Source organism: Beauveria bassiana (assembly GCF_000280675.1).
Source record: "Beauveria bassiana ARSEF 2860 unplaced genomic scaffold BBA_S00001, whole genome shotgun sequence".
Taxonomy (NCBI): Eukaryota; Fungi; Ascomycota; class Sordariomycetes; order Hypocreales; family Cordycipitaceae; genus Beauveria; species Beauveria bassiana.
In genome coordinates this window covers 863179-886100 of record NW_007930836.1, presented here as the reverse complement: position 1 = coordinate 886100, position 22922 = coordinate 863179, and the positions used below count along the sequence as shown (strand labels likewise).

The following is a 22922-nucleotide window of genomic DNA, read 5'->3' as shown; positions in this document are numbered from 1 at the left end:
TTGCCTGTTTTCAGTCTGTGAGCGCTATGTCGCCTTTGCGATTTGCTTCTGGTAAAGACACTCCTAAAGACTTGCTCCTCTGCAATCGCTCTGGACAAACTCCATCAGCTTTGTCGTGCGAGAAGGTCGGCCATCTCTCAAACCACAACTGACATACCGCCATGTGGCATTCTCCAGACCTTTCGATCAGTTACTTCGCAGTACGTCGAGTTTGGCAGAGAACAGAGCCTGCTCAGTATCAAGCGGGCATGTCCGGCAGTTCAGGGTCAACAATGTTTACTGTGTAGCCTCTGCCATACGTCACGGTGATTTGGTCCGTAATCAAGCGAAATGTGTCTGAAGCAATTTCAGCTTGTTCAGCTTTCCTCGACCGCAGCTGCTTTTCCCAGCTACTTGTGTCTAAATTAGGAAAAGACTTCATCGTTGCTACACCTAGCATACAGGGCAATCGTCACATCGCTTAAAGCCGTAGCCCATTTTGTTGCACTGGGCTACAAACGAGTTGCGTTCACTGCCAGGATACACGCAGCACCCGGTGAATCCGCATCCGTTCAACCCGTAAATCTTTCCGATTGCATCACAGGCGGCCTTTGAGTTTCCTCTACCTCCTTGACAGGCACACTTCAAGCCCTGCACAGCGGAAACGAGACACAGCAAAGTTGTTGTAAGCTTCATTGTATAAGCGCGGCCCTCTGCATAATTAGTAATAGGTCTTCACTAGTCATGTTACCACGGAAGATGGCACTTACAAAATCGTGTCAACTTTGAATTGGCGAAATTCGCCTGGTTTTTGAGAGAATGTGCCATCTATGGCCTCGAAAGGGACGACAGCGGGCTTATATAGTTGCCGTCACGCATCGATACAACTCAGCTGATGTAACGTGCAGTGTTCAGCGCTCGTCACGGTCAACCAATTTAGGTTATGTCTCCAGCTCATCGGCGAAGTGGAGGGTATAACAACTGATTTAAGGACTATTGATCGGATACTTAGCAAACGAGACATGCCTATATACAGACTGTGCTTAACTGAGGTGTGTCATTCTTGGTAGTTCCATGGATGGCAACACCATGTAAGTGATGTAGTTGCAATAGCTTGGCTCTCTGTCAGCTCTTGTGGGCTGTACACCTTGACTTCCTACCTTTGCTAAAATGCAGTAGCTGAGAGACCATTACTCAGAGTTTTGCTCTTTTTCTTCAACCGTTGATTCATTGTCTTTACCCTTTGTGTGCCGAAATGGATGTTGCTAGCTTGCGGTTTCCTGGATGACGGCGGGATCACAGAAACGACACTGAGAATGTAATAATATCATAAAGAGCAAAGACTAGCGAAACAATATTACTCTCTCACCTCACAGCTGGCTGTAGGGCTGTGGACAAGTAATGGAAGACTGGCGCGAGCCGGTTCAGCCCAAATTGCCGATGGTCCGAAGTACAAAGAAGGGACAAGAGGACGATCTGTCGCAAATCGGGATAGCTGTACGAGCAGCGGCGTCAACGTTGAACACCCGGACTTGTAGCTCCGGCACAGTTAGAGCTACATAATTTGCAGCACAATGCATTGTCTGTTTTCCCTCGACACGGCTGAATGACGATCCATTGCGGTCTGCTCTGACTGGTCGTGCCGCTGAACTAAATGGACGGATCAGCCAGTCTACTCGTACAAAAGAAACACGATTGAGCTTCCTTTTAAGAATAAAAATGGCCACATTCGTCGACGACATCTCTCACACAACACGAATACGCGTCCGCGGCTCATTGGAGAACAATCAGTAGGTGAAAGGCGGTGGAGGTGTACCAAAATTGCAAACTTGGCAGTTCATGTTGTGCTATTTCGGGGCAATGGCTTTTCTGGGCCTCACAGAATGTCTATTTTCCGAGTCCAACTGCAGAAATATAAAAGAAGCCCTACATATCATGTGCGTCGCAGTAGCACCTGTCGCATCATGAACAATCGGACTGCAACTTGAGCAAGAAAAGTATGTCTACCGGGAGGTTCCTGCAAAGCCACCCCAGCCATAGAGAAGGGCACCTTCACTTTGACGAGCGGACATGCAGTCCAACTTTACCTGGTCTGTTATGGAGAAAAGCTACGGTGGCGAGCTTTGGTGACGCGGTGACACTAGGGCCGGGGACAACAGACAGAAGACTTCAAGGGCACAAAGGGGCATCTCGGTAGAATCGAGCAAGATTCATTGACATGATTTGAACGTGGGGCAAAACGCCAACGAAAGGCCAGCCACGACCCTGCAGAGCAATGTGCGCGTGACGGATCAGAACGAGAGGGGTATTGTTGACCGACCTTGCAGACCTCGCTATGATTTCTTCTGGGTCGAGGTAACATGATCGTATCGACCACTTTGTGAGGTGCTCTTAGTGAGATTTGACGCTACCCTTTAACGCCTCGGTCGCGGCTCGCGTGATATGTCGAGAAGAAAAGATGGCCTCGACCAAGTTAAAAGGCCGCTTGATTGGCCTGCGCAGGGAACTTACTGTCCACACATCTTGAACCCCCAGCTCTCATTTGGAATTCCGGGGGTGGAAACACCGGAGATCCTCGGACATGCATGCCTCTAGGCCGACGAAGCCCTTGGCCCCTCTCTGCAGCCCGTTCAAAAGTGCCGAGCTTTTTGCTGGCTACTTTTGGCGCGTCGCTGCATGCGAGCTTGAGACCGTTTTGTTTTTTCACCGTTGTATTCATTAGAGATGGAATGGGGGTTTCCGGCCTTTTATTCCTGACAGTGTCGTAAGTACTTCTAGGCGGCGAGGAACGCAAAAAATTAAGTGGTCCGAGATTAAATAGAACATTTTTCTTCTTCTGAAGAAACGGGACCAGAACCGTGTTCGTCAGTCAAACTTGTATTGTCTAGAGTCCCATAAACGAGTTAGAGTCCCGTAAACGAGTTACTTGCCAAGACGGGCCATGTTTGAGTTTTAAAGACTGCGCCACTCTAGTCGGTATTTTTGTGTGGTCGAGTAGGACAGTAGCATGAGTAGTTGCACCAGATGATAACTCTGTCGCCTGCATTGCCTTGCATTGCATCTAGTTACGCGGAGAGCTAGTTTGTCTTGTCGCGTGGTTCATCGGCCAAGCGGTAGGCGTCGCCCAGCTAGGTACTCCGTAATCCGTAGTACTACCAAGGATGGCAAGGTGTCAAGAAGTTAGAACTCAAGAAAGTCGCGCCCTGCGACAGGCGGCCGCTCACTCTTTAACAAGGGGCCCTTGTCGCTGGTATAATTTACGTATTCTTCGGGCGCGGGGTTGCGCAAAATCTGCGCGCGCACGCTTCATCAGCTGCGTCATAATGCGTTCAAGCCTTGCAGCGGGCCATTTCGAGTTATTTCTTTGCAACGTCTGCACGAACGCGTCATCGGATGATGTTCTGACGGCCGGCGTGGGATGCTGACCATCCCACATAAAGGCCGAGGGAAATCGCATATTATATCCCAGGAGTCTTTTTACTTTGGAATCACGACGCCAGCCTCGTCTTGGTTTTTAAAAAAAATTACTGGGGGTTGCATCCTAGCCTGAGCTTTGCGGGAAGCTCGGATAATGCGCCACCCGAGTTGTGCTGATAATGCTCCAACGCGGGCGCGAGCGCTCACGATTTCCTAATTTGTGATGTCGGGCTGCGGATGGGCGACGGACGGAGTAGACCCTGATGACCGGAAAAGGCGGGCAAGAGAGACGGGCATGAGCCCATTTCCCATTGTTGCGTTCATCGACACCCTGGCTTGCCGAAACGAGCCTCGACGCACAGATGTGATGGGCGATCCCACCGCTGCGCTGTCACGCTAACTACCCAACTACCGTGACAAGAACGACCGAGAAGAGGAAAAAGTGGACGCTCGTTCTCCAGCTAATATCCTATCCGTACTGATAAGACTCGCATTAGGATAGATGGCATTCGTCATCGACGAGATGAGATGGGCGACGCGTTCATTTGGAAGAAAAGATAAAATCGGCCTGCATCTTGCTTCGATACATCAGCGAGGCGAATTGGCTGTTGGCGACAGCCGAAAGTCTTTTTTTTTTGCTCAACTGGCAACACTGCTAAGATAAAAATTAGCGCCGTCCATATTTATGTACTGTAACTGTCTCAGGAATAGTATGAGACAGGAACGGACACGATGGCACTAACTATTGGCACATATTGGTAAGCCCATGTCTAGACTGTCAAGGACACCCAAAAAAAAAAAACTGCATCGTCATCTTTGAATAGCCATGTTGCTGCCACGCAAAAAAAAAAAAAAAAAAATACGACAGGCCTTCTTCGCCAAGTTTGCCGCAGCCGACTCGGCGTTTTGACTGTATACGCCATCGAGTCAGGTTCCCCGACACCTTCAAGCCTCCTCCCACCCCTCAATGGCTGGCCTGCGACGTAACAAGGGGCACTGCGAAAACGGAAACGTCAGGAGGCGTAAGAAAATAGAATAAGCTCTCTGGCGGTGGCTGAGCTTCTCCTCTTTGCCCGCTGAATGTGACAGTCAATCAACAAGTAGTAAAGAGCATTCGTTGTATTTCAGCAAACAGCGAGGTCCCTTCCGTCTCCGTAAGGGGTTCCATGACGCCTCGGTGGATAACGCTGCTGCGTTGTCTTGCAGTAGCCGAGCTCCAGCTGCAGTCGCTGTGAGACGAGGGCCTCACAGCCTCTCTTTAGACATCTCATCGGTTAAGTGAATTCATCGCGCCTCCCGCAAAGGAAATGAGATTGGAAATCTACCTGCCCGACTAGTTTGCTTGTGCTACCGTGGTATTTGCTTGTTTGGCGGCAAGCGGTAATATTTTGTGCTGTGTGCTCCCGTCCGATGAATGCCCGATGCTGGTATCACAGCGATGCAGCCAGCCGCAGCCTTCGTTTTCCACTTCAGCTATCCGTATATACAATCTTTCTGGTGTTTTTTTTTTTTGTCTCATTGCTTCGCCACAGACAGCTGCGCTGTGGCTTTTTGCTGGTGGGTGTTTCTGGGCGCCGCCAGCTGGCATGCCATTTTGCAACGCCAATCTGCTGCTAGTGTAGGATCATGATACCTACCAAAGCTCAAGCCTGAAGCCGTTAAGCTACTAACAGGGCACAAACAACCTAGGCCTCTGCTTCACTGGTCATCGTCTGCTGGCGCTGCCACTAGGTAAATAACGGCAGAGGTGGAGTCAGCCAAAGCCAGTTGCCAAGCCAGCTTGCCTGATGCAGCGTTTGGTCCCGGCCAGTACGCCCGAGCCAAGTGCCCTATCCAGTTGCCCAAAAAATTTGTGTGCCTATCCGTATGGAATTATCAAATACTCCGTAATTTTTAGTGACAGATGTGCTCCCGCCCACCCGCCTCTTCCAAATCCAATGGAGCTCCCCCGTCTGTTCACCCCTAAAAAAAGCCTCCTAGCCCCATCCCCGTTCTCCCCATCCAACCAGGCTGCCTCCTCTTCTAACTGGTACCCACTCTCTGCACTCCGCAAAGTCACGCCCCCCCCAATCCCACTCAACCGTATTACCAGCCAGCCCAGCCCAAGCCCAAGCCCAGGCCAACATCCTCTTACTCTCCCACACTCACCACCGCCCCATCCGCCATCTACCATCTCAGTCGCCGCTCACTTTTCTCTCCATCAATGCCTCATTGACAACGCAGGTTCCGTCTTATTCGACCGATATTCATCATCCTTATTCCATGACGGCGGCCGGGACTATCATAAATAATTATATCCCCCGCCGGCCCTGACTGCCGCGCCACCTCTGCTTCCGACCGTGCTCCTCCACCGTGCTCCTCCTGCGTCAATCGACACCGTCACGACCCTGACGTCCCCCAACATTGGGCTCCAGCGGGCGCTTTACCACTGCGCCGTACTTTTCCATCTACATGCCGTCTCTGGCTTGTCGTCTTAGCACTTTCTCTCTCTCATCAACTTGATCCTTCGTCCCGATTGCTGGTCGCTCGCTATATAAACCCCCGTTCTCTCAATCGCCATCATGGCGGTTCTTGCTGACCTCGTTGTCGAGGCCACTCGTATTGCTGTGAGAGCCGCTACCGATACTCCGTCTTCCACCAACAATGAATCAACCATTTCCACCACGACTAGCATGCCCACCGATTCAAACTTTCAGAACAACAAGAATTCTGACGGCAACAAGGACAGAGGCAGCTCGCCGCTCCTCTTCTTTGTCGCTCTAGGCTTCGGCGTCGTCTTCACTAACCTCTGGTAAGAAGAACTTTTCGCGGCTCTCAATTCTTCGGGATTCACTAGTGCCATCTCTATCAATCAAGCATGTCTTAACACACCCTATAGGATCATCGTCGGTGTCAAGTACTGTTTTCGCTACAACGCCCGCAATCGCGCACGAATGGGCGAAGATGGCGAGCCTCTGCCTCTGGAAAACATGCCTAGACCCCATCGTCGTCGTCGCGAAAAGAAATTGATGTCCATGGATGAGGTCAACGATAAATTCCCCATGATGAAGTACAAGACGTGGGTCATTGAGCGTGCCAGAGAAGGATTGCCTACCGCTGGAGGCGTGGACTTGTCAGCCAGCAGACCAACCAGTATCCACAACGTTGAAGCCGTTTCCGTCATTGCCGCTACAAAAGACCGCCCTTCCCTAGACGACATGGATCTGGCCCCCAAAATCCAGGATCCTGCTGCCGCTACTGGAACCAAACCCGAGGAGAACCCGGTACAGACGGAAAAGACCAAGCCTGTCAGTGATCCCGACGCCATCGAATCTGCTGGGCAGACATCCTCCGCCGCACACGCAAAACCCGACGATGTACAGCGAGTCGAAAGCCACCAGGACGATGATGACGACGACGAGCACATCAATGCCGCTCTCCCACCCGAATGTCTTGCCGCCCCCGGTGATGCCTGTGCTATTTGCATCGATACTCTCGAGGATGACGATGACATTCGTGGGCTCACCTGTGGCCATGCCTTCCACGCTGTTTGCGTCGATCCTTGGCTGACGAGCCGTCGTGCTTGCTGTCCGTTGTGCAAGGCCGACTACTACACGCCCAAGCCTCGACCCAACCAAGATGCTGATGCTACTGCCCAGAACAATGTCAGTCTGGACCCCCGGAATAACACGCGCATGAATATGCCTACCAGCTTTGCATCCGCCTGGTTCCGTTCCGGCCGAGCTCCGCTGCGCGCCGGCCGACGCTCAAGAACCAATACAGCCGAGGCGCCTACACAACAGCCCACCGAGCCATTCGGTAGCAGCATGGTGTCATCTATGCGCTCTGCTCTCCGATTCGGCCGCAGGAATAACGCTACCCAGCCTACCGAGGCAGCTCCTGCCGCCACAGAAACAACTCCGAGCCAATTAGAGTCTGGCGCCAGACCTCCTGTGGTAGCTTAGAACAGACTTGCCGCGTCTCCCCATACCAATAACGACTTCATTCTCACGACCTCCTCCATCATTCGCCATCACAGGAGGCAACTTCTTCATTTACAACCTACAAACTTCAAATCGTCTTTGCACCAAGACGGCGCTATGACCTGCCACATCATCCCGCTGTCCTGCTTGCAATGATTGTCACACGTCACATATCCCGCGGGACCAGGCCAAAATTAAAGGGGACAAGTCTCGAAATCACTGCCTAAAGATGGCAATGACGCGCACGGGTTTTGTTTCCAGACTCGGGCCTACCGCAGATTCCTGGTCAGGCTGTGCGCCACTCTGTTGAGTGAGCTGACATGCGCGTGCCTGATATGATGCAACTGCGCAACAGACCGAGCTGGTAGAAACTTGTCGTTGTTTTTTTTTTATTTATTTTATTTGTTTATTCTATCTTGCATTGTAACTGGAAGGATATGGTAGCCATGGGTTTGATTGACTATATTTTGCGCTCTTTCGTACGGCTTGTCTTTTTTTGGGATGATGGAAATTCTTTTATTTTTGACAGCGGTGGAGTTTGGCTTTTACGAGACATATAAGGTAGCCAGCCCCTTGGGGATATTCATATACGCTACTTTCTGCTCGACGTTTTTTTGCATCCCCTTGATGTGCATCATGTTTTATACCCAGAACTGTACATTCATTGTGCCTGGAGCGGGTATAGCAGCAATGTGCACTATTTTCCATCATACGTGAATGACAATTAATATTATAAAAAGGAGCCCTTTTGGAATCGTCCTCCAAAGTTGGCGCTCTTGGCCACCAACTCTCTGCGCTGCGCCGTGCCAATCTTGCTCCCCAGCGCCATGTCCTTTTCCCGGTCAAAAGCTCTCTTGCTCGGATCGTCTTCCTCCTCGCCTCCCTTTCTAGTCTTTTTATGCTTCCCACTACCGCCGCCGCCACCATTCTTTATCGCCTGGTGCTCGTCGTAGAGGCTCCTCCCGCGGTGCGCCGCAATTGCCGCCGCGACCTTGCTATTCCGTTCATCCTCGTCGCGCGTGCGCGCCGTAGCCGCCGCGGCCGCTTCGGCAGACTGCCCGCTGGCGTCGGAGCGCCCGAGCACGGCGTCTTGCAAGCGCTTGAGCTTTTCTTCGGGCGTTTCGGTCCAGATGGCGGCCAAGCCAGAGCCGGAGGAGGAGGAAGGGGCAGGGCCGCCGCCGCCGCGGCCGGGCTTGGAGGAGGTGAATTTGCGCGCTTTGAGTTTGGTGGGGTCGCGTTCGGTGTAGCCAGTGTTGACGGGCGGCGCGAGCATCCATTCGTCGCGCGTAGGTGCGGACGGGTCGGTGGTGGGAGGGAGGGTTGGGCCGATGGGCCCGCGGCGGGTGTTGGAGGCGCTGGGTAGGGCTGGGCCGTAGTCGTCAGAGTCAGAGTCGGAATCGGAGGAGGCAGGTATGGGCTGTGCTGTTGCGGCTGTCGCATGTGATGGTGGTGGTGGTGGCGGTGCAGGACCGGTGTGGGAGGAGGAGGAGGCAGAGTCATCGAGGTCAATCTCGTCTTGGTTCCGCGTAGAGGGAGTGGGCGGCGGTAATGAAGGACCCAAAGACGGCTTGGAGTCTATGGGTGCCGCCGCGGGCGCGCGAGGACCATAGTCATCGGAGGAGGAGGAGGAGGAGGAGGAGGAAGCGTCGTCGTCGTCGAGATTGATTTCGTCGGCGTTGCGCCGCGCGTGTTTAGAAGAGGAGGACGCGGCGCCGTGGTCGTCGTCGGGCTCGGCGGAGTGCTTGCGCTTTGTGGAGGGCTGCGAGGGGAGCTGTGGCCCTATTGAGGACATGATGGGCATGTATAGGTGTGTGGTTGTAGGTTGGGAGTTGGGAAATGTTAGAGCAAGGTAGGTGTATACTACTAAGTAGTAGTAAGTAGTATTATTATCTAAGGTAGTTATTAAGAGCAGAACGCAGCGATCTCTTCAACGAAAAAAAAAAAAAGGGAAGGTTGATATAAATAGAAGTTATATGTAAATTAAGATAGATGCTTTTATTATTATATATTTACCTTGATTAAAATTTAGAAATCTATATTCTACCTGCCTAAGTATATACCGTAACTCAGATAGGTATAGGCTACCATAGTGCTGCGATTGGCTGGGCGAGGTGACGTAGGTACTAGTAAAAGATCGCTGTCCTGCTACAGGTGGATAGCATGGCATTACTTGGCGAGAGAATATTTTAGGTTTATTCTCTCTGCTCTTTTATTGATCTCTAAAGAAAAAGCCCTTGTTTCTATCTGATTGAATTTTTCTTTTCGTGTAGTCTTCCTAATTCCACTTTCCTATACCGTCCCTCATCAGTACTAGGGCTTGTTGCTGTTCAGACTTGGCAGGCCGCCGTTTCAGAGTCTCTTCGAGCGTCAGGTAAAAACCACGTATTTCCTACACACATTCAAAATTGGCCTCATATCATCAGCCATGACAACAATCGAAAATACTTGATTTTCAGTATATCGCGGGGTCCCTGGCAGCTTGCAACCAAGAAAGCCTCGCGGCGGAGTAAAGCCGGACCGCCACCGTTGGGTGAGGCGACGCAACACAAGCCAAGAACTCAAAAGCTTCCCCCAAAAGCGCCAGCCTCCTCTTCCTGCAACCACGACAGCCCGCCCAGGCACAGGGGCCAACATTGTCGGATATCAACTGGTGCTAATTCAAACAGAGACACGCCACATATTGCATCGCAGTCGGGCCCGGCGTTTTTTTTTCTCTAAGAAGCATTTGCCTCATCTTTTTTCAGTGCTCGGCCGAGTCGGCGTCCCTGCATGTCTACCCCCCCGAGCCAGCGACGACCATTCCCCGACTGCAATCGACCGCGGAGAAACAATGAAGTAATGCGCCCAGCGACGCCATGTCAGATTCAGAGCACCAGCCCGCCGCTGCGACAGAGCAGTCGGACGATGTTACCGCGCCCCCAGAGGCATCAGCTGTCGCCGTGATAGCTGTCAATGGGGGCCACGACGACAACGATGACGACGACACTGATGTGCCCCAGCTCGAGACTGGCGACGGCGACGATACCGCTTTGAATGGAGTTGGCGTAGATTCTATCGGTCAGAACACCGTGCACACGCCGGCAGAGAGGAAACAGCAGCAGCAGCAGCAGCAGCAGCAGCAGCAGCAGCATCTCGCGTCGCCGCAGGAAGGCTCCGAGCTCGGCTCCATCGACGCGGACTTGGCCGACCTGACTCCACGGCGGCCGCACAGTCCGGTAGACTCGCTCACCTCTGCGCGGGGCATATCACCCTCGATACAGGTATGCAGAAAGATGCGGCAATCTCTCTCCTCACGGCTCCGCTAACAGCGCCCAACACAGGGCTCCCGAATATCCTCCCCCGGCAGTAGCGTCCTCCCCTCTGTCGCCTCCCGCGCATACCTCAGCAGCCCGACGCCGTCGTTTCGCCCCTTTGACCGGCGCTTCTCTTCGCGCATCGCCTCTCCGAGCCTGCACGGCGGCGTTAGCGGCAGCGGCAGCCCGCGCTCCCCATCACCGGCCTTTCTCGGTGCGCACTCGCGCAACGTCTCCGTGAGCTCTCACTTTCCTCCCGTCGACGGCCCGGACACGGAGACGACGGCGCCGCCCTGGGAGGTGGTCCGCTGGACGCGCCTGCAGAAGCTCAACGCGCAGGCCTTTTCCGAGTCGGGGCGCCGCAACTTTGGCTCGCCGACATGCCTGGCCGTCTCAGCGTCCATTGTGCTTGGCACCTCCAAGGGCATCATCCTGGTGTTTGACTACAGCCAGAACCTCAAGCTCATCATTGGTCCGGGCACAAAAGCCGTCGAGTCGGGCTCCATCACCGCCATTGCCGTCTCGGCAGATCACACTACGATTGCGGGCGGCCACGCGAATGGAAGCATCTTTACCTGGGACACGTCGCGGCCCTCGCGGCCATTTCTCAGCATACCGCATCTAGCGCATAGCGACACGCCGCATCGCACCGCAGACGGTCATGTCGCGAATGTGTCCGTCATTCACCTTGGATTCTTGGGCACGCGACATACAGCGCTGGTCTCGGCCGACGACCGCGGCATGGCCTTTTCGCACCTAGCAACCAGAGGCACTGGAGCGCTCGGCCGTACCGTCAAGACGACGAGGATCCTCGGTCGCTACCCCGACGCACCGAAGCCGGTCGGCAAGCCTGTGAAGCCGAGCACCGTGCTGGCCTTTGCCTCGTTGCCGTTGGGCAATGTCGAGTGCGCCACGGACCTCATGGGGCTGACAGCCATGCTCACGCCATATCTGCTTGTCATTGTGTCCACTACGCCGGTGGCACAAACGCAGCACAAGTCGGCGCGGCCAAAGGACGTACCAGCCCACAGCACCATGACGGGATGTCTCGCTTGGTTCCCCGCCGTGAAGCTCAAAACGCCAGATACCGTCAGTCGGAGTGACATTTCCAGGGTGAAGCTCGCGTACTGCTGGTCCAATGTTCTGACAGTTCTCGACGTCATTGAGGTGCCCGGCGAGGACGAGGATCAGCCGCCGAGCCTCCGTTTCAAAGCGCGCAGTAGGTGGAAGTGCGAGGAAGCTATCGTTGCGGTGCAGTGGCTCACCCGGTCCGTCATAACCGTGCTCACCGTCTCGCAGCGCCTCATTGTGCTCGAGGACAGGACCATGCGCATGACGGAGGCTTTTGACCTAATGCAGCGCTACATGTACCACAAAGATCTCTATTCCAAGCAGCTGCATAATCTGGTGGAGCAGCTAGACGAGGAGGACCCTTCGATGCACGGCGTAGTGGCAGACGCATTCTACATGAGCTTCAAGGCATACAAGGGCAGAATATTCATTCTTGGTTTTAATGAAATCTCACTGGGCGCGCTGTCCAACTGGGCAGACCGATTGATTGCCATGATGGAACACGGAGACTATATTGCGGCTATTCAGCTAGCCACGTCGTATTATACGGGCGACGCGGATAAGCTCACAGTCGGGCTACCAGAGGACCAGACTCAGCGGCACAGCATGGTCAAGGACAAGGTTCTAGAAATCATCAGCGCTTCTCTCAAATACGCATTCACGCAGCGAAAAAAGGACAAGAAGGCTGCGGATGATGCACATTTGAAGCAGCTTGCCGAAACTTGCTTTGTGGCATGTCTCAACATTGGCAACGTCGACTTTTTGTTAGACGACATGTTTGAGTGGTACCAAGACGCCGACGTCTCGGGTATATACCTCGAAGTGCTCGAGCCGTATATCCTAGACAGGTCCATTGTCTTTATTCCACCCGTCGTGGTCAAGGACATGGTCAGTTACTATGCTGCGCAAGGATGGGAGAGCAGGCTTGAAGAAATGATCTGCCACATGGAGACGGCCACGCTTGACCTTGACCAGATAACACTCTTGTGCAAGCAGCACAGTCTCTACGACGCTCTCACCTACGTCTGGAACCAGGCCATTCGCGATTACATAACCCCCATGATTGAGCTTCTCAGCCTGCTCGTGCCCATCATGGCCAATGGCAACTTTACCGGCGATGCTGTCGGCGAAGACTACTACAGCATCAATGCTGTCAAGTTATTTCCGTACCTTTCCTATACTCTGACGAGCCGAATATATCCGAATGGCGAGCCAATGGATGAGGACGCAGCGGTCCAGGCCAAAGCCGAGATATACTGGTTCTTCTTCTCTGGACAGACGATTACCTGGCCCAAAGGCAGCGGCAAGGCGTTTCTCACGCAACCTGGGGAGGATTACGAGCCTTCTTTCCCATACTTACGGCTGATTCTGCACTATGATGCGCCGAGCTTCTTGAGTGCACTTAACGAGGCGTTTGAAGACCCCTTCCTCAACGACACTCCGGACAAGAAGTCAAACGGAGCTTCGCCGGTAGATATGCCCGAGGAACAAATCTTTGGCCAAACCATCAATCGTCAATATATCATGTCTATCCTCTTGGACGTCATGAACCCAGACGACTTTGCCGCAACAGACACCATTTACTTGGACATGTTTATCGCGAGAAACCTGCCTAAATTCCCACAGTATCTGCTCTTTTCAGGATCGACCCTATCCAAAGTGCTTGAGGGTCTCTGCAATTACCCTGGCCACGACTTGGCAGAGGATGCGCAATTGAGTGCTGAATACCTGCTTTCCGTCTACCATCCGGCGGACATGACTGCTCTGCTGCCGCAATTTAAAAAGGCTGGCTTTTATCGCATCCTCAAGCGCATTTTCAAGGTCGACAAGCAATTTGGAACGCTGATCCGCACATATTTTGAGGATCCAGACGACCAAGATCAAGTCTTTGAATGCCTCGCTAGCTGTCTACGCCCGTTGACGAAATTGGGCTTCCAGAAGCGTAACGATATCCAAGAAGCCATTCTCGATCACGCAAGAGATTTACTGGAGCTGAGCCCAGAGAAGTCTGCCGTCGTGCTCGCTGGGGAGACGACCGAGACGCAAAAACAAATTCTCGGAAGCGCTTCTGATGCGCCGGAGCTTCAGTTTGCCTACCTCAAAACACTGCTAGATTCTGAACGCGAGAAACTTGCCGAAGAGATGCCTCCTGACCGGCATCTCATCGAGCAGTATGTGCGGCTCATGTGCACTTTTGAGCCCTCGCATGTGTCCGACTACATCAATCACGTTCAGGCAGGGGATTTGAGATTGGACCAAGTTTTGCCCACAATTGAAGAGACTGGCGTTGTGGATGCTGCCGTGACCATACTGACGCGCGATGGACTCGTGGAAAAGGCCATGCAGCGACTGATTACGCACTTTGGCACAATCGAATCAGCGCTTCAAGGCGTCCTTTCGGGCGCTGCCGACTGGTCAGAAGACCCTGTCGGCTTGCAAGCCTCGATTGAGGAACTACTCCAAGGCTTGCAAAAATACATGTACGTTGGTATCTGGCTTTGTCAAGGACAGCAGAAGCCGGCCAAGAGGGTCACCCAGGTGCAGAAAAACGCCAAGGACGCCCAAGCGGCTCTTACCACTGACGAGTCGCTGTGGCTGCAACTGATTGAGGCGGCAGTTAAGCTGACAAAGCAAATCTCGCCCGAAATTCAAAGAGCTGTCGCAGATGCGACTCTGGACGGCGAGCGGCTCCTGACGCTGCTACGATCGTTGGTGCAGCATACCTTTACCGCGTTGCTGGCGTCGACGTCTGGCCAGAGCCCGGGCCAGCCAACGTCCAAGCTCCTTGCGGCCGGCGGCACCAACCTCTCGTTTCTGCGAATTCTCCGAGCGTTTCTCGCCAACGCCGCGGCGTCGTCTCCGAACCTAGCTGATTTGCGCGGCGTCCTGGCGTCCATCTTTTCCGCATACGCCTACGAAGAGTCGATTCTGCGACTCTCTAACCGGCTGCTGGACAGGAGTCTGTTTGTAAATGTGAGCCAGTCGGTGGAGCTGCGGCAGCGGGGATGGCGCCCGCGCGGATCGACGTGCGAGCACTGCGGCCGCCGCGTCTGGGGGCCCGGCGTCGCGGGCGGCGCTGTGTTTGAGGCTTGGGAGGCGAGGCAGGCTGTGGAAGACGCTAGACGATTCGACAAGAAGAAAAGTCTCGCAGGCGGCGAGGCGGGCGCGCGAGAAGCGGATGGCAAGGGCAAAGGAAAGAGCCTGGACATGCGACCGGCGAGCATGCTGCTCGAGGACGGGGAGCGGCAGGCAGCAGACGACAATGCTGGCGCAACGGCGGCGGCGGCGGCGGCGGCGGGCAAGAACGATCCTCCGCTGGGCCCGCTGGTTGTCTTGGCGTGTCGCCATATATACCACCAGAGCTGTCTGGATGCGGTGCAGGATAAGCAGGAGAATGGCACGGGACCTGCGCGGGACAGGGAATACCGATGCCCGATTGATGGGTAGTAGTAGACAGAGGAGGCTGCGACGGATGCTACTGTAACGATTATCATGTATACACTCTGTCATTTTCAAGAGTTTAATTCGGGAAATCCCGTGTAAATAATAATAAATGTTGAAAGAAGAAACAATGTCAATGTGCGTCTTGGTGATAGAATGAACACTTTTTGTCGTTTGTGTCCAGGTCGTATGTAAGGTAGGTGGCAGGTGGGTCTGTCGCATCCTAAGCTTTTCGGTCGCATCACCAGAGAGAGAGCTTGGAGCTTCAACTTGCCCTCCATCCATCAACATCACCATCCACCTGTCTGTTTTCAACCCACGCCGCGCAACCGCGCACGGAACCCCGACGAAACACACATACACATGTCTGCCTCTACAGACGAAGAAGCCGACTACCTCTCCGACGACCACAGCTCTTCTGCCTCGTCGTCCTCGTCGTCCTCCGGATCCCCTTCCTCATCCCCCCAACGTCCCGCCAACCCCGTGCCCACCAACTTTTTCGCGCCGCCCTTTTACGGACGTCCTCCGACACCGCTTCCCCCTTCGCCCTCACTCACCTCTCTCCTCCGACCTTCACGCCCAACCACACCCGACGCGTCCGACGACAACGACCACCACCGCCACCACCACCATCCGCACCACCACCACCACAGCGCCGGCGCCGACGGCCAGCACCACCAGCACCAGTACCACCGCGCGGGCCCGCCCGTGCCGCACGCCGCGCCGCGCGTGCCCACGTACGAGTACTACGGCTTTGTGCTGTACCTCCTCAGCGGCCTCGCCTTTCTCGCCTACCTGCTATGGAGCTACCTGCCGTCGCCGTTTTTGCACGGCCTGGGCATATACTACTACCCGGACCGGTGGTGGGCGCTCGCGACGCCGGCGTACCTCGTCATGACGCTCGTGTACATTTACGTGGCGCTGGCGTCGTATAACCTCGAGATGCTGACGCTGCCGCTGCACCGCGTCGAGACGGTCGTGGATGATGCGGGCCAGCTGGCCGTGGTGGACGCAGAGGGGAAGCTCAGGGGGAGTAGCAGCAGCAGGCAGAGCAACAAGCAGGAGGAGGTGGAGGAGGAAAAGGAGGAGGAGGAGGAGGAAAAGGAGGAGGAGGAGGCGATGGCCAAGGTGGAGGGGGAGAGGGAGAGGTGCGTTGCGGGGGGACGTATGAGGTGGCGAGACTTCTGGAGCGTGGGAACGGATGCGGTGCTGGATATACCGCTGTCGGGGGTTTGTGAGGTGTTGTATGGGGAGGGGCGGGAGGGGAGTGACGGGGAGGAGGATCTGTGGACGACGACGACATGATTCACAAAAGGGGGACTCGTTGGGGGTTTCCCTTTTTATTCTTGGAGGTATGACATGGGCATTTGCTTCTTGAAACATGGCAATGGCGTTTTTTTCAGGGATTCAGGGAGTCTCGTAAAATGCTCTTTCGTCTTTGTGTATAATAATAGGACGTTGCAGGAAGACGAGAAACTTGCCGCATTCGATACGGCTTGACAAGGTAGATTAGATACCAAAATCAAACAAAACTATTTCAAAGGCTCATAATCTCTTTGCTACATGATTTACCTACGCTGCATCAGTTTGCGATGGACGCTCTTCTGATTAGTCGGCGTCGGCGCTTTGCTCCGTGTATTTTTGCATCAAGGAGATTGGGGATCTAGGCAGTAACCCGCACGTTGCGCAAACACTTGATCAAAATAGCCTTGTTAGTCAGGTTAGCATCAGTTGACCACGGGCCTATGTCAACTTCAAAAGTAGCATCTTTTGAGTGTCATGACGCAGAACAATGACCGAGTTCATCACGTATGGCTCGTACCTACACCGATATTCCGGCGGCAGGTATACAACTTTCTCGGAGCCCTTCATTATCCACCTGAAATGCTCGCTCAAGCCGTAGCCAGCATACTTCAGTTGTTCGTCATCCTGTGCGAATTCTCTGACTCCCCACAGCGTTGCAACGTGGGAGCTCTCTCCCATGTGAAAAGAAAACCTCTGGTTTACCCAGCGTACGTCGGTGCGTTGCTGGAGTCTGCGGACTCCAATCAACTCCACGGTAGCGCCGGTAGCAATGTCCTAGATGGCAAAGTCCCGATTAAACCCCATGGCCCCGACGTGAAGCCCATTTTCTGAGAATGCAACTTCTGCAATGGGCATCTGCGTTTCCCACTGTACATTCGATATCAGGTTGCACACTGAACCGCTGATATCCCATATCACTATTTCGCCAAACTGAAGGCATGCTGCCAGAAGCTGGCTGTCCGCCGAAAACTCGACACATGTTACTGGCTTATCCAAAGACAGACACTACGAGGACCTCTCTGTCGTGTCCGTGTCTGTCAAGTATACCTCATTGTCCACAACGTATGCGAAAATGGCACTTTCCGGTGAGAATAGTGCCTTGAAAGAGGGAGCTTGGTCCGAAAACGTACATTTGGTTTCCTTCTTGACTCGCATAGGTACATTGCTGTCGAGCCCGTATATATGGAACTGTTCCAAATTTTCAGTGTCCAGGGCGAAGCGTTGACCGTCAGGAGATAGGGCCACTGGGCTGATTCTATTTTCCTCATCTTCGATAACTCGAATGCATGCACCAGTCGTAATGCTCCGGGCTTGAATCTCGTGATTTGAAGCGCCTATTAGGACAACTTTGCCGTTACCAGATACCAAGGTTCTTCTGCGCATTTGATCCGGGCTGTACAACTCGTGGTGCTGAGATTTTGCGTGTATGCGAATGGTCCGCAGGCAAATCGCCTTTTCCGTGTCCCAAACCTGCATGTTGCTGCCATGTTGAGAGCGTAATCAGCCAAGAGGCACTACGAACACACGCGAGGTAGTCCATCGATGGCTGCTGATTGTGCACCTTATGGCTCTTCCTGAGATCCGCCACATCCCAGATATAAATCCTCTCTTTTTCGCCATCGAAAGTGAGAATTTGGTTCTGTCTATCAAGCGGAAAACATCTGGTCGCTCTCTTGTGAGGAGCCTCTATAGTTTGTAAAACTGTCAACGTTTCGGTATCCCAAATCTTCATCGGGCCGCAAGGAAGAAATTGCAATATTCGATTATCATGGTCAAAAAAGCATATGCTTGAGCGGGTACCGTAGTCTGCGGCAGGTATTGTAGCAGCCTTCAAGAGTTTGCCGGTCAAATTGTCGTATAGTTCCAGGGAGCTGCCTTGGACCCGCGCGAGAAGTCCTGTTTGTGCCGAAAATGCGACATCATCGTCTTGATCGTGGTGACTCCAAAACCGCCCAGCAAAAAGGTCAAATAATTGATGATCGCAGCAAAGATATGGGGTAGGATCTTGTTCGTTGTCGGAATTCCACCAACGTGCAAAAAGTTGTCGTGCGCCAATTGCTTTCAAGACAGCGCCACTTGAGACAAGTCGCAGTTCTATTCCTCCATCTTCCGTCATGCAGGCTAATTTCGTGTCATTGTCAAAGAAGTGAAGAGGTGTGAGGTAGGATGTATGACAGGGGAAGGTGTGCACCAAGGTCCTTGTCGCCCAGTCCCAAACCTGCATGTCATTTGTGAGAGTTGAGACGAATGCCAGTCGGTCGCCATCATATGAGATTGCAAAACCACAAGGACAGATATTTTCAAAATAATAGGCGAGGATGCAGTCCCATGTTGTCGTATCGTACAGCTCCGCGTAGCCTTCGGTTGCGACAGCTAGTACCCGACCGTTGCCGGATAACACTGCGTCATCTATCTCCAAGGGGTGGGTTCGTGTAATTCAATGGTATGTACACAGTGTTTCCAATTTTGAGCAATACCAGACATACATTTAGCGTAAATTGGATGTTCTCTTTTGTGTGCCCTCTTTACTAGACTCTGCCTTGGACTGAAGATGAGGGCAGAAATGTAGGCTTGCAAAGGCGCGAGCTTTATCGCAGTTGCATGTGCTAGCACAAAGCGCCGTGCGTCTCGTATCAGATCAGCTTCCGACGAGTTGGCCTAAAGACAGAAATTGAAGCTTCAATTAGCATATATCCCAAGCCATCTCTCTTGGGCATCTCACCGAAGCGGTAGCTGCAGCCAAGACTGACGTTCCCAAGATTGCATTTGCTATACTCCCCAACAGGGACAATGCCTCCAACCAGTGCAAAAGATGCACTTCGATAAACTCGCAAATGTCGGCGAGATTCTGTAGCTGTCGCTCAGCCATGTTCAGATGATGAAGCCAGTGCCTCGATGCATATGCCAAATCACCAGGGATAAACTCTGCGATGAGCGTCTCTTCCACATCCATGGCATAGACACCAGGCTTCTCCAAGCCACAAATATCTCTTTTTCAGGCCGTCGTTCCGCATGCGTTCAAGACATCCCTCTGCCAACAGTGTGTGTCCAGCATGCATCGCTATGCGGAACTCTTCGGAAGCTGGGATTTTGTCATGGAGCAAGAAATCGCTGAACGATTTGTGCAGTAAATGAATTGGCTCATTAAAGTCATTTGGAGCACTCAAGACTGCTCGGAGCTGCTGGAGCCATCCTGTTACAATATGAAGCTCCATTCTGAGCAAGCACGCCAAGTGGCATGGGGGAAGGGGCTCTGCGGCTAGAACAACGGCGGTAATAATGTTTTTACCATTCATCATTTCGATTTTCAATGTCTCCGCATCTGTGAAGTAGTCTTGTTCGTCGCTCGATGGTTTGAACGCTTCTCTGAGTACTTGCAGGTCAAGCTGCGTCAGCTGCGGAAGAAGGCCATCAGGATTCTGAAGCCAGCGGTCCAGCTGAGAACGAGGCGTCCTTCGTGGACTGTTTATCTGCAAGAATCGATGGAAAGTAGAAGCGTAAATGAAAAGAGGGTAGGGCTTCGTAGCAAGGTCAATAATTGTTGCCAAGTCTTGGTCACCAAGAAGCAACTTTGGGTCCTTGGTCTTCATCGCGAGGTTCGTCTTCTCGAAGACGTTTGTCAAGTAGGATTGAATATCCTCGGTGGATTCATCCGAAAAGTCTTTGTGGAGATCCAAGGATTTGTATTTGTTTTCCTGCAATTGCATAAAGGCGGCGCTCGTAGTGGTGTCGTCGCGGCTTGTGATGAATATTCGCAATCGAAGGAATTCCAAATTCGCCAACTCAGCTAGCAGATCGACGAGTTCTCTCAGGCTAGTCTGTTGTTTGCATTCATCGAGTGCGTCGACAACTACAAGTTTCCATTCTTCATTGACCGACCCAATGTCTTCTTGCTCCAAAAGGCCTCTGAACAATATATCGAATTGCGCCTCAAGGGACTTCTTCGCCAGCGTCTCACCGCTCATGTCACTCAAGGCATCGCGCAACATGCTCTTGTACACGGGAAGGTTTTGCGCCAACTGACTAGCAATTGTTGGCAAGAATTGAAGAATTTCGCCCGCTCCTTGGCGGGCGCGACTGAAAAAGTAGCTCGCAGCCAGTCGTCTGTCTTTGGCGTACTCGTCAGCAATGGTGAGCGATACTGTAGATTTGCCCATACCAGCAGGCCCGGTGAGCCACAGCATGTTAGGCCCAGCTTGATTGTTGAACCAGGTTGCTATTTGCCCTTTGAGCCTGCTTCTTGTTCCGCCAAGACACTGACCGCGAGCCGCCACCTCTGCGCTGTTGTGACAAGCTTCAGCAATAATTCGAAGGTCTAGCGGTCGCTGATCAGACTCGATCAAGTATTTGATGTCCTTTATGACATTCAGAGTTTGCATCGACACGTCGAGTAGTGTCTTCAAGTCGGCGCATCGCTTGTTAGCAGTAGTTTTCATTTCCTTTAGAGTCGAAATCATGTCCGTCTCTTGCAGTCGACTCAAATATTCTGCCACTGTGCCTTCCGCGTCCTTGACTTTGTTGACCTTCGACTCCCACTCGTCAGACAGAAGACTGCCCTTCACAGTGTTCTTGGTCCAGCTCCGATAAAAGTACACGACAGTGCTTAGCTGAAACCTGAGCAATTCCTCGTATAGATTCACCAGCAAGGCTTCCAGCTGAATGGCCATTTCATCCCGCACGACGCTGCAGCGTTTTCTAACTTGAATCTCATATTCGGCGTATAGTTGCAAGCGGGAGGTGACGTAATGAAACCCAGAGGACTGCGCCTCGTAGGCAGTGCTCGGTTTGGTGAAGAGAGGCAAGATTACACATACGCCAGCCCACGCCAGCGATGCTTCTGGTGAGACCTTGACTGCCTCGGAAACGAAGTTTTTGAACTTGAGAACCAGGTCTGTGGTCTCGGAAATCTTGTCCTCGATGACGAATTTCTTCCCAAACACCATGTATTCGAGTTTGTTCTTTTCTTTGCGGTCGAGACCAAGATCCAGCATCCGGTCGAGTTGATCTCTGTTGATCTCTGTTCAGCATTGGCCTATCGGCGGCATCTTTAGCTACGGGAACCGTAGCTGTGGCATCCGTAGCTACGGCATTCGTAGCTGCGGCACCCGTAGCTGCGGCATCTTCGGTTCTAATCAAATGTTTCAGGAGAAGCTCTTCGTAGTCTGCCACAAGTTTTCCATCGCTCGCCGCAAGCTGGACCACGGCGCAATCCCAAAGACTCGCTGTTGCGAGGGCTGGTTCTTCCTCCGGCCCACCACAGCCAGACTCTTGGACGGCACCTGACGACTCAGATGTAGCAGACTTGGACGCAGGCACAACCAGTTCCGGTGGCTGAGTACTGGCATTTGTGCTCTGAAGGCGGCTTTCCGTTTTTGTGGCAGTAGAGTCTGTCCCTTCAACAGCGGTCTCCAAGCTTCGTACTTGCTCGACCGCGGCTGCTGTTGGTGTGGCAGCTGTCGTTGCCCGTTCTTTCTCGGAAGTTCCATGCGTAGTATTATTTGCCGCCGTCGACGTAGGGTAGGTCCTGTGCTTACGCCGAAAAAGACGATCCAGGCAGTTTAAGCAGTGCATCTTCCGCGGCTAGCATACATTTCTAGCATGAGTAAATAAATGGTCGTGGTTTAGGAGAGTAATTAACACTCTGGTTTTTTTTTAATCTCATCCGGGTGACCCCAGCAGCTGCAAAGATGGCCGCTTCTATTTCTGGCCGTCTGCAGCTTCCTCACGTGCAGGCGTTAAATTGACTTAGATTGCTGAATTGATGCCCGACGCGGGGTAAATTGGTCTCCAGCCTTGTCGATTCTTGATCACACTGCATGTATGTATATATACATTGCTAGGAGACTCGCGTACCTGTAAAATCTCAATGGGTCAGTCAATGAATAGCAAACATGAAAAGAAGAGTATCGAGGCACTCAGTAGTTTGTCGTCTATTCCTCACCAGATAAAGATGCCAGTAACTTACTGTGCTTGGCAGTCAAACTGACTAGGATCTTTTCGGCTCGCAGCCTCGTGTGGTATATTGTAGTAGACATGTACATGATATCGAAGATCCTGTGTCGCTCTTTCACTGTAAGTCGCATTCTTACCGCCATAATATACACCATCTCGCGCACCACAACAACGGCGTAGCATGGCGGAACTCTCGCCAGCGGATGGCGAATGGTCGTTGCTGAGGTTAGATCTGCCGTTGACGGAGCCGTATCGTGTGTTTGTCTTCTTTCTTGCTCTTAGACAACCAATGCACAATCAAAAGCATATCCTCTTACAGTTCCGATCATGTGAGCTTGGGAATCCGAGTCACTTCCAACACCGTTCGTGAGATTGTTGATTTTCCCAACGAGATTATTCTATTAGGTGGCGGATGCCCGCCTATAAACCGGGTGTGCTCTTTCAAGATCTGCACAACGAGATGCCAACCTTTCTGACGTCTCATGTGTTGGTGAGATTGCCG

At 52.8% G+C, this 22922-nt stretch overlaps 5 protein-coding genes across 5 annotated transcripts; 3 read left to right on the top strand and 2 right to left on the bottom strand.

Moving 5' to 3' along the window:
* Positions 1–5957: 5957 nt before the first annotated feature.
* On the top strand, positions 5958–7340 carry BBA_00296 (RING-8 protein; the record flags this gene model as incomplete). Its single annotated transcript, XM_008595393.1, has 2 exons — positions 5958–6187; positions 6275–7340. 2 exons carry the CDS (start codon positions 5958–5960, stop codon positions 7338–7340), a joined length of 1296 nt encoding a protein of 431 aa, XP_008593615.1.
* A 748-nt stretch (positions 7341–8088) lies between these two features.
* BBA_00295 (uncharacterized protein) lies at positions 8089–9446 on the bottom strand (the record flags this gene model as incomplete). Its single annotated transcript, XM_008595392.1, has 2 exons — positions 8089–9218; positions 9419–9446. 2 exons carry the CDS (start codon positions 9444–9446, stop codon positions 8089–8091), a joined length of 1158 nt encoding a protein of 385 aa, XP_008593614.1.
* A 767-nt stretch (positions 9447–10213) lies between these two features.
* Positions 10214–15169, top strand: BBA_00294 (vacuolar assembly/sorting protein VPS8; the record flags this gene model as incomplete). Its single annotated transcript, XM_008595391.1, has 2 exons — positions 10214–10618; positions 10667–15169. The coding sequence occupies 2 exons, from the start codon at positions 10214–10216 to the stop codon at positions 15167–15169; spliced, it is 4908 nt and encodes a 1635-aa protein (XP_008593613.1).
* A 357-nt stretch (positions 15170–15526) lies between these two features.
* Positions 15527–16663, top strand: BBA_00293 (PIG-P domain-containing protein; the record flags this gene model as incomplete). Its single annotated transcript, XM_008595390.1, has 2 exons — positions 15527–16311; positions 16618–16663. The coding sequence occupies 2 exons, from the start codon at positions 15527–15529 to the stop codon at positions 16661–16663; spliced, it is 831 nt and encodes a 276-aa protein (XP_008593612.1).
* A 227-nt stretch (positions 16664–16890) lies between these two features.
* BBA_00292 (WD domain-containing protein) lies at positions 16891–22509 on the bottom strand (the record flags this gene model as incomplete). Its single annotated transcript, XM_008595389.1, has 8 exons — positions 16891–16906; positions 16986–17242; positions 17516–17948; positions 17995–18881; positions 19191–19458; positions 19508–21483; positions 21530–21936; positions 22434–22509. 8 exons carry the CDS (start codon positions 22507–22509, stop codon positions 16891–16893), a joined length of 4320 nt encoding a protein of 1439 aa, XP_008593611.1.
* Positions 22510–22922: the final 413 nt, after the last annotated feature.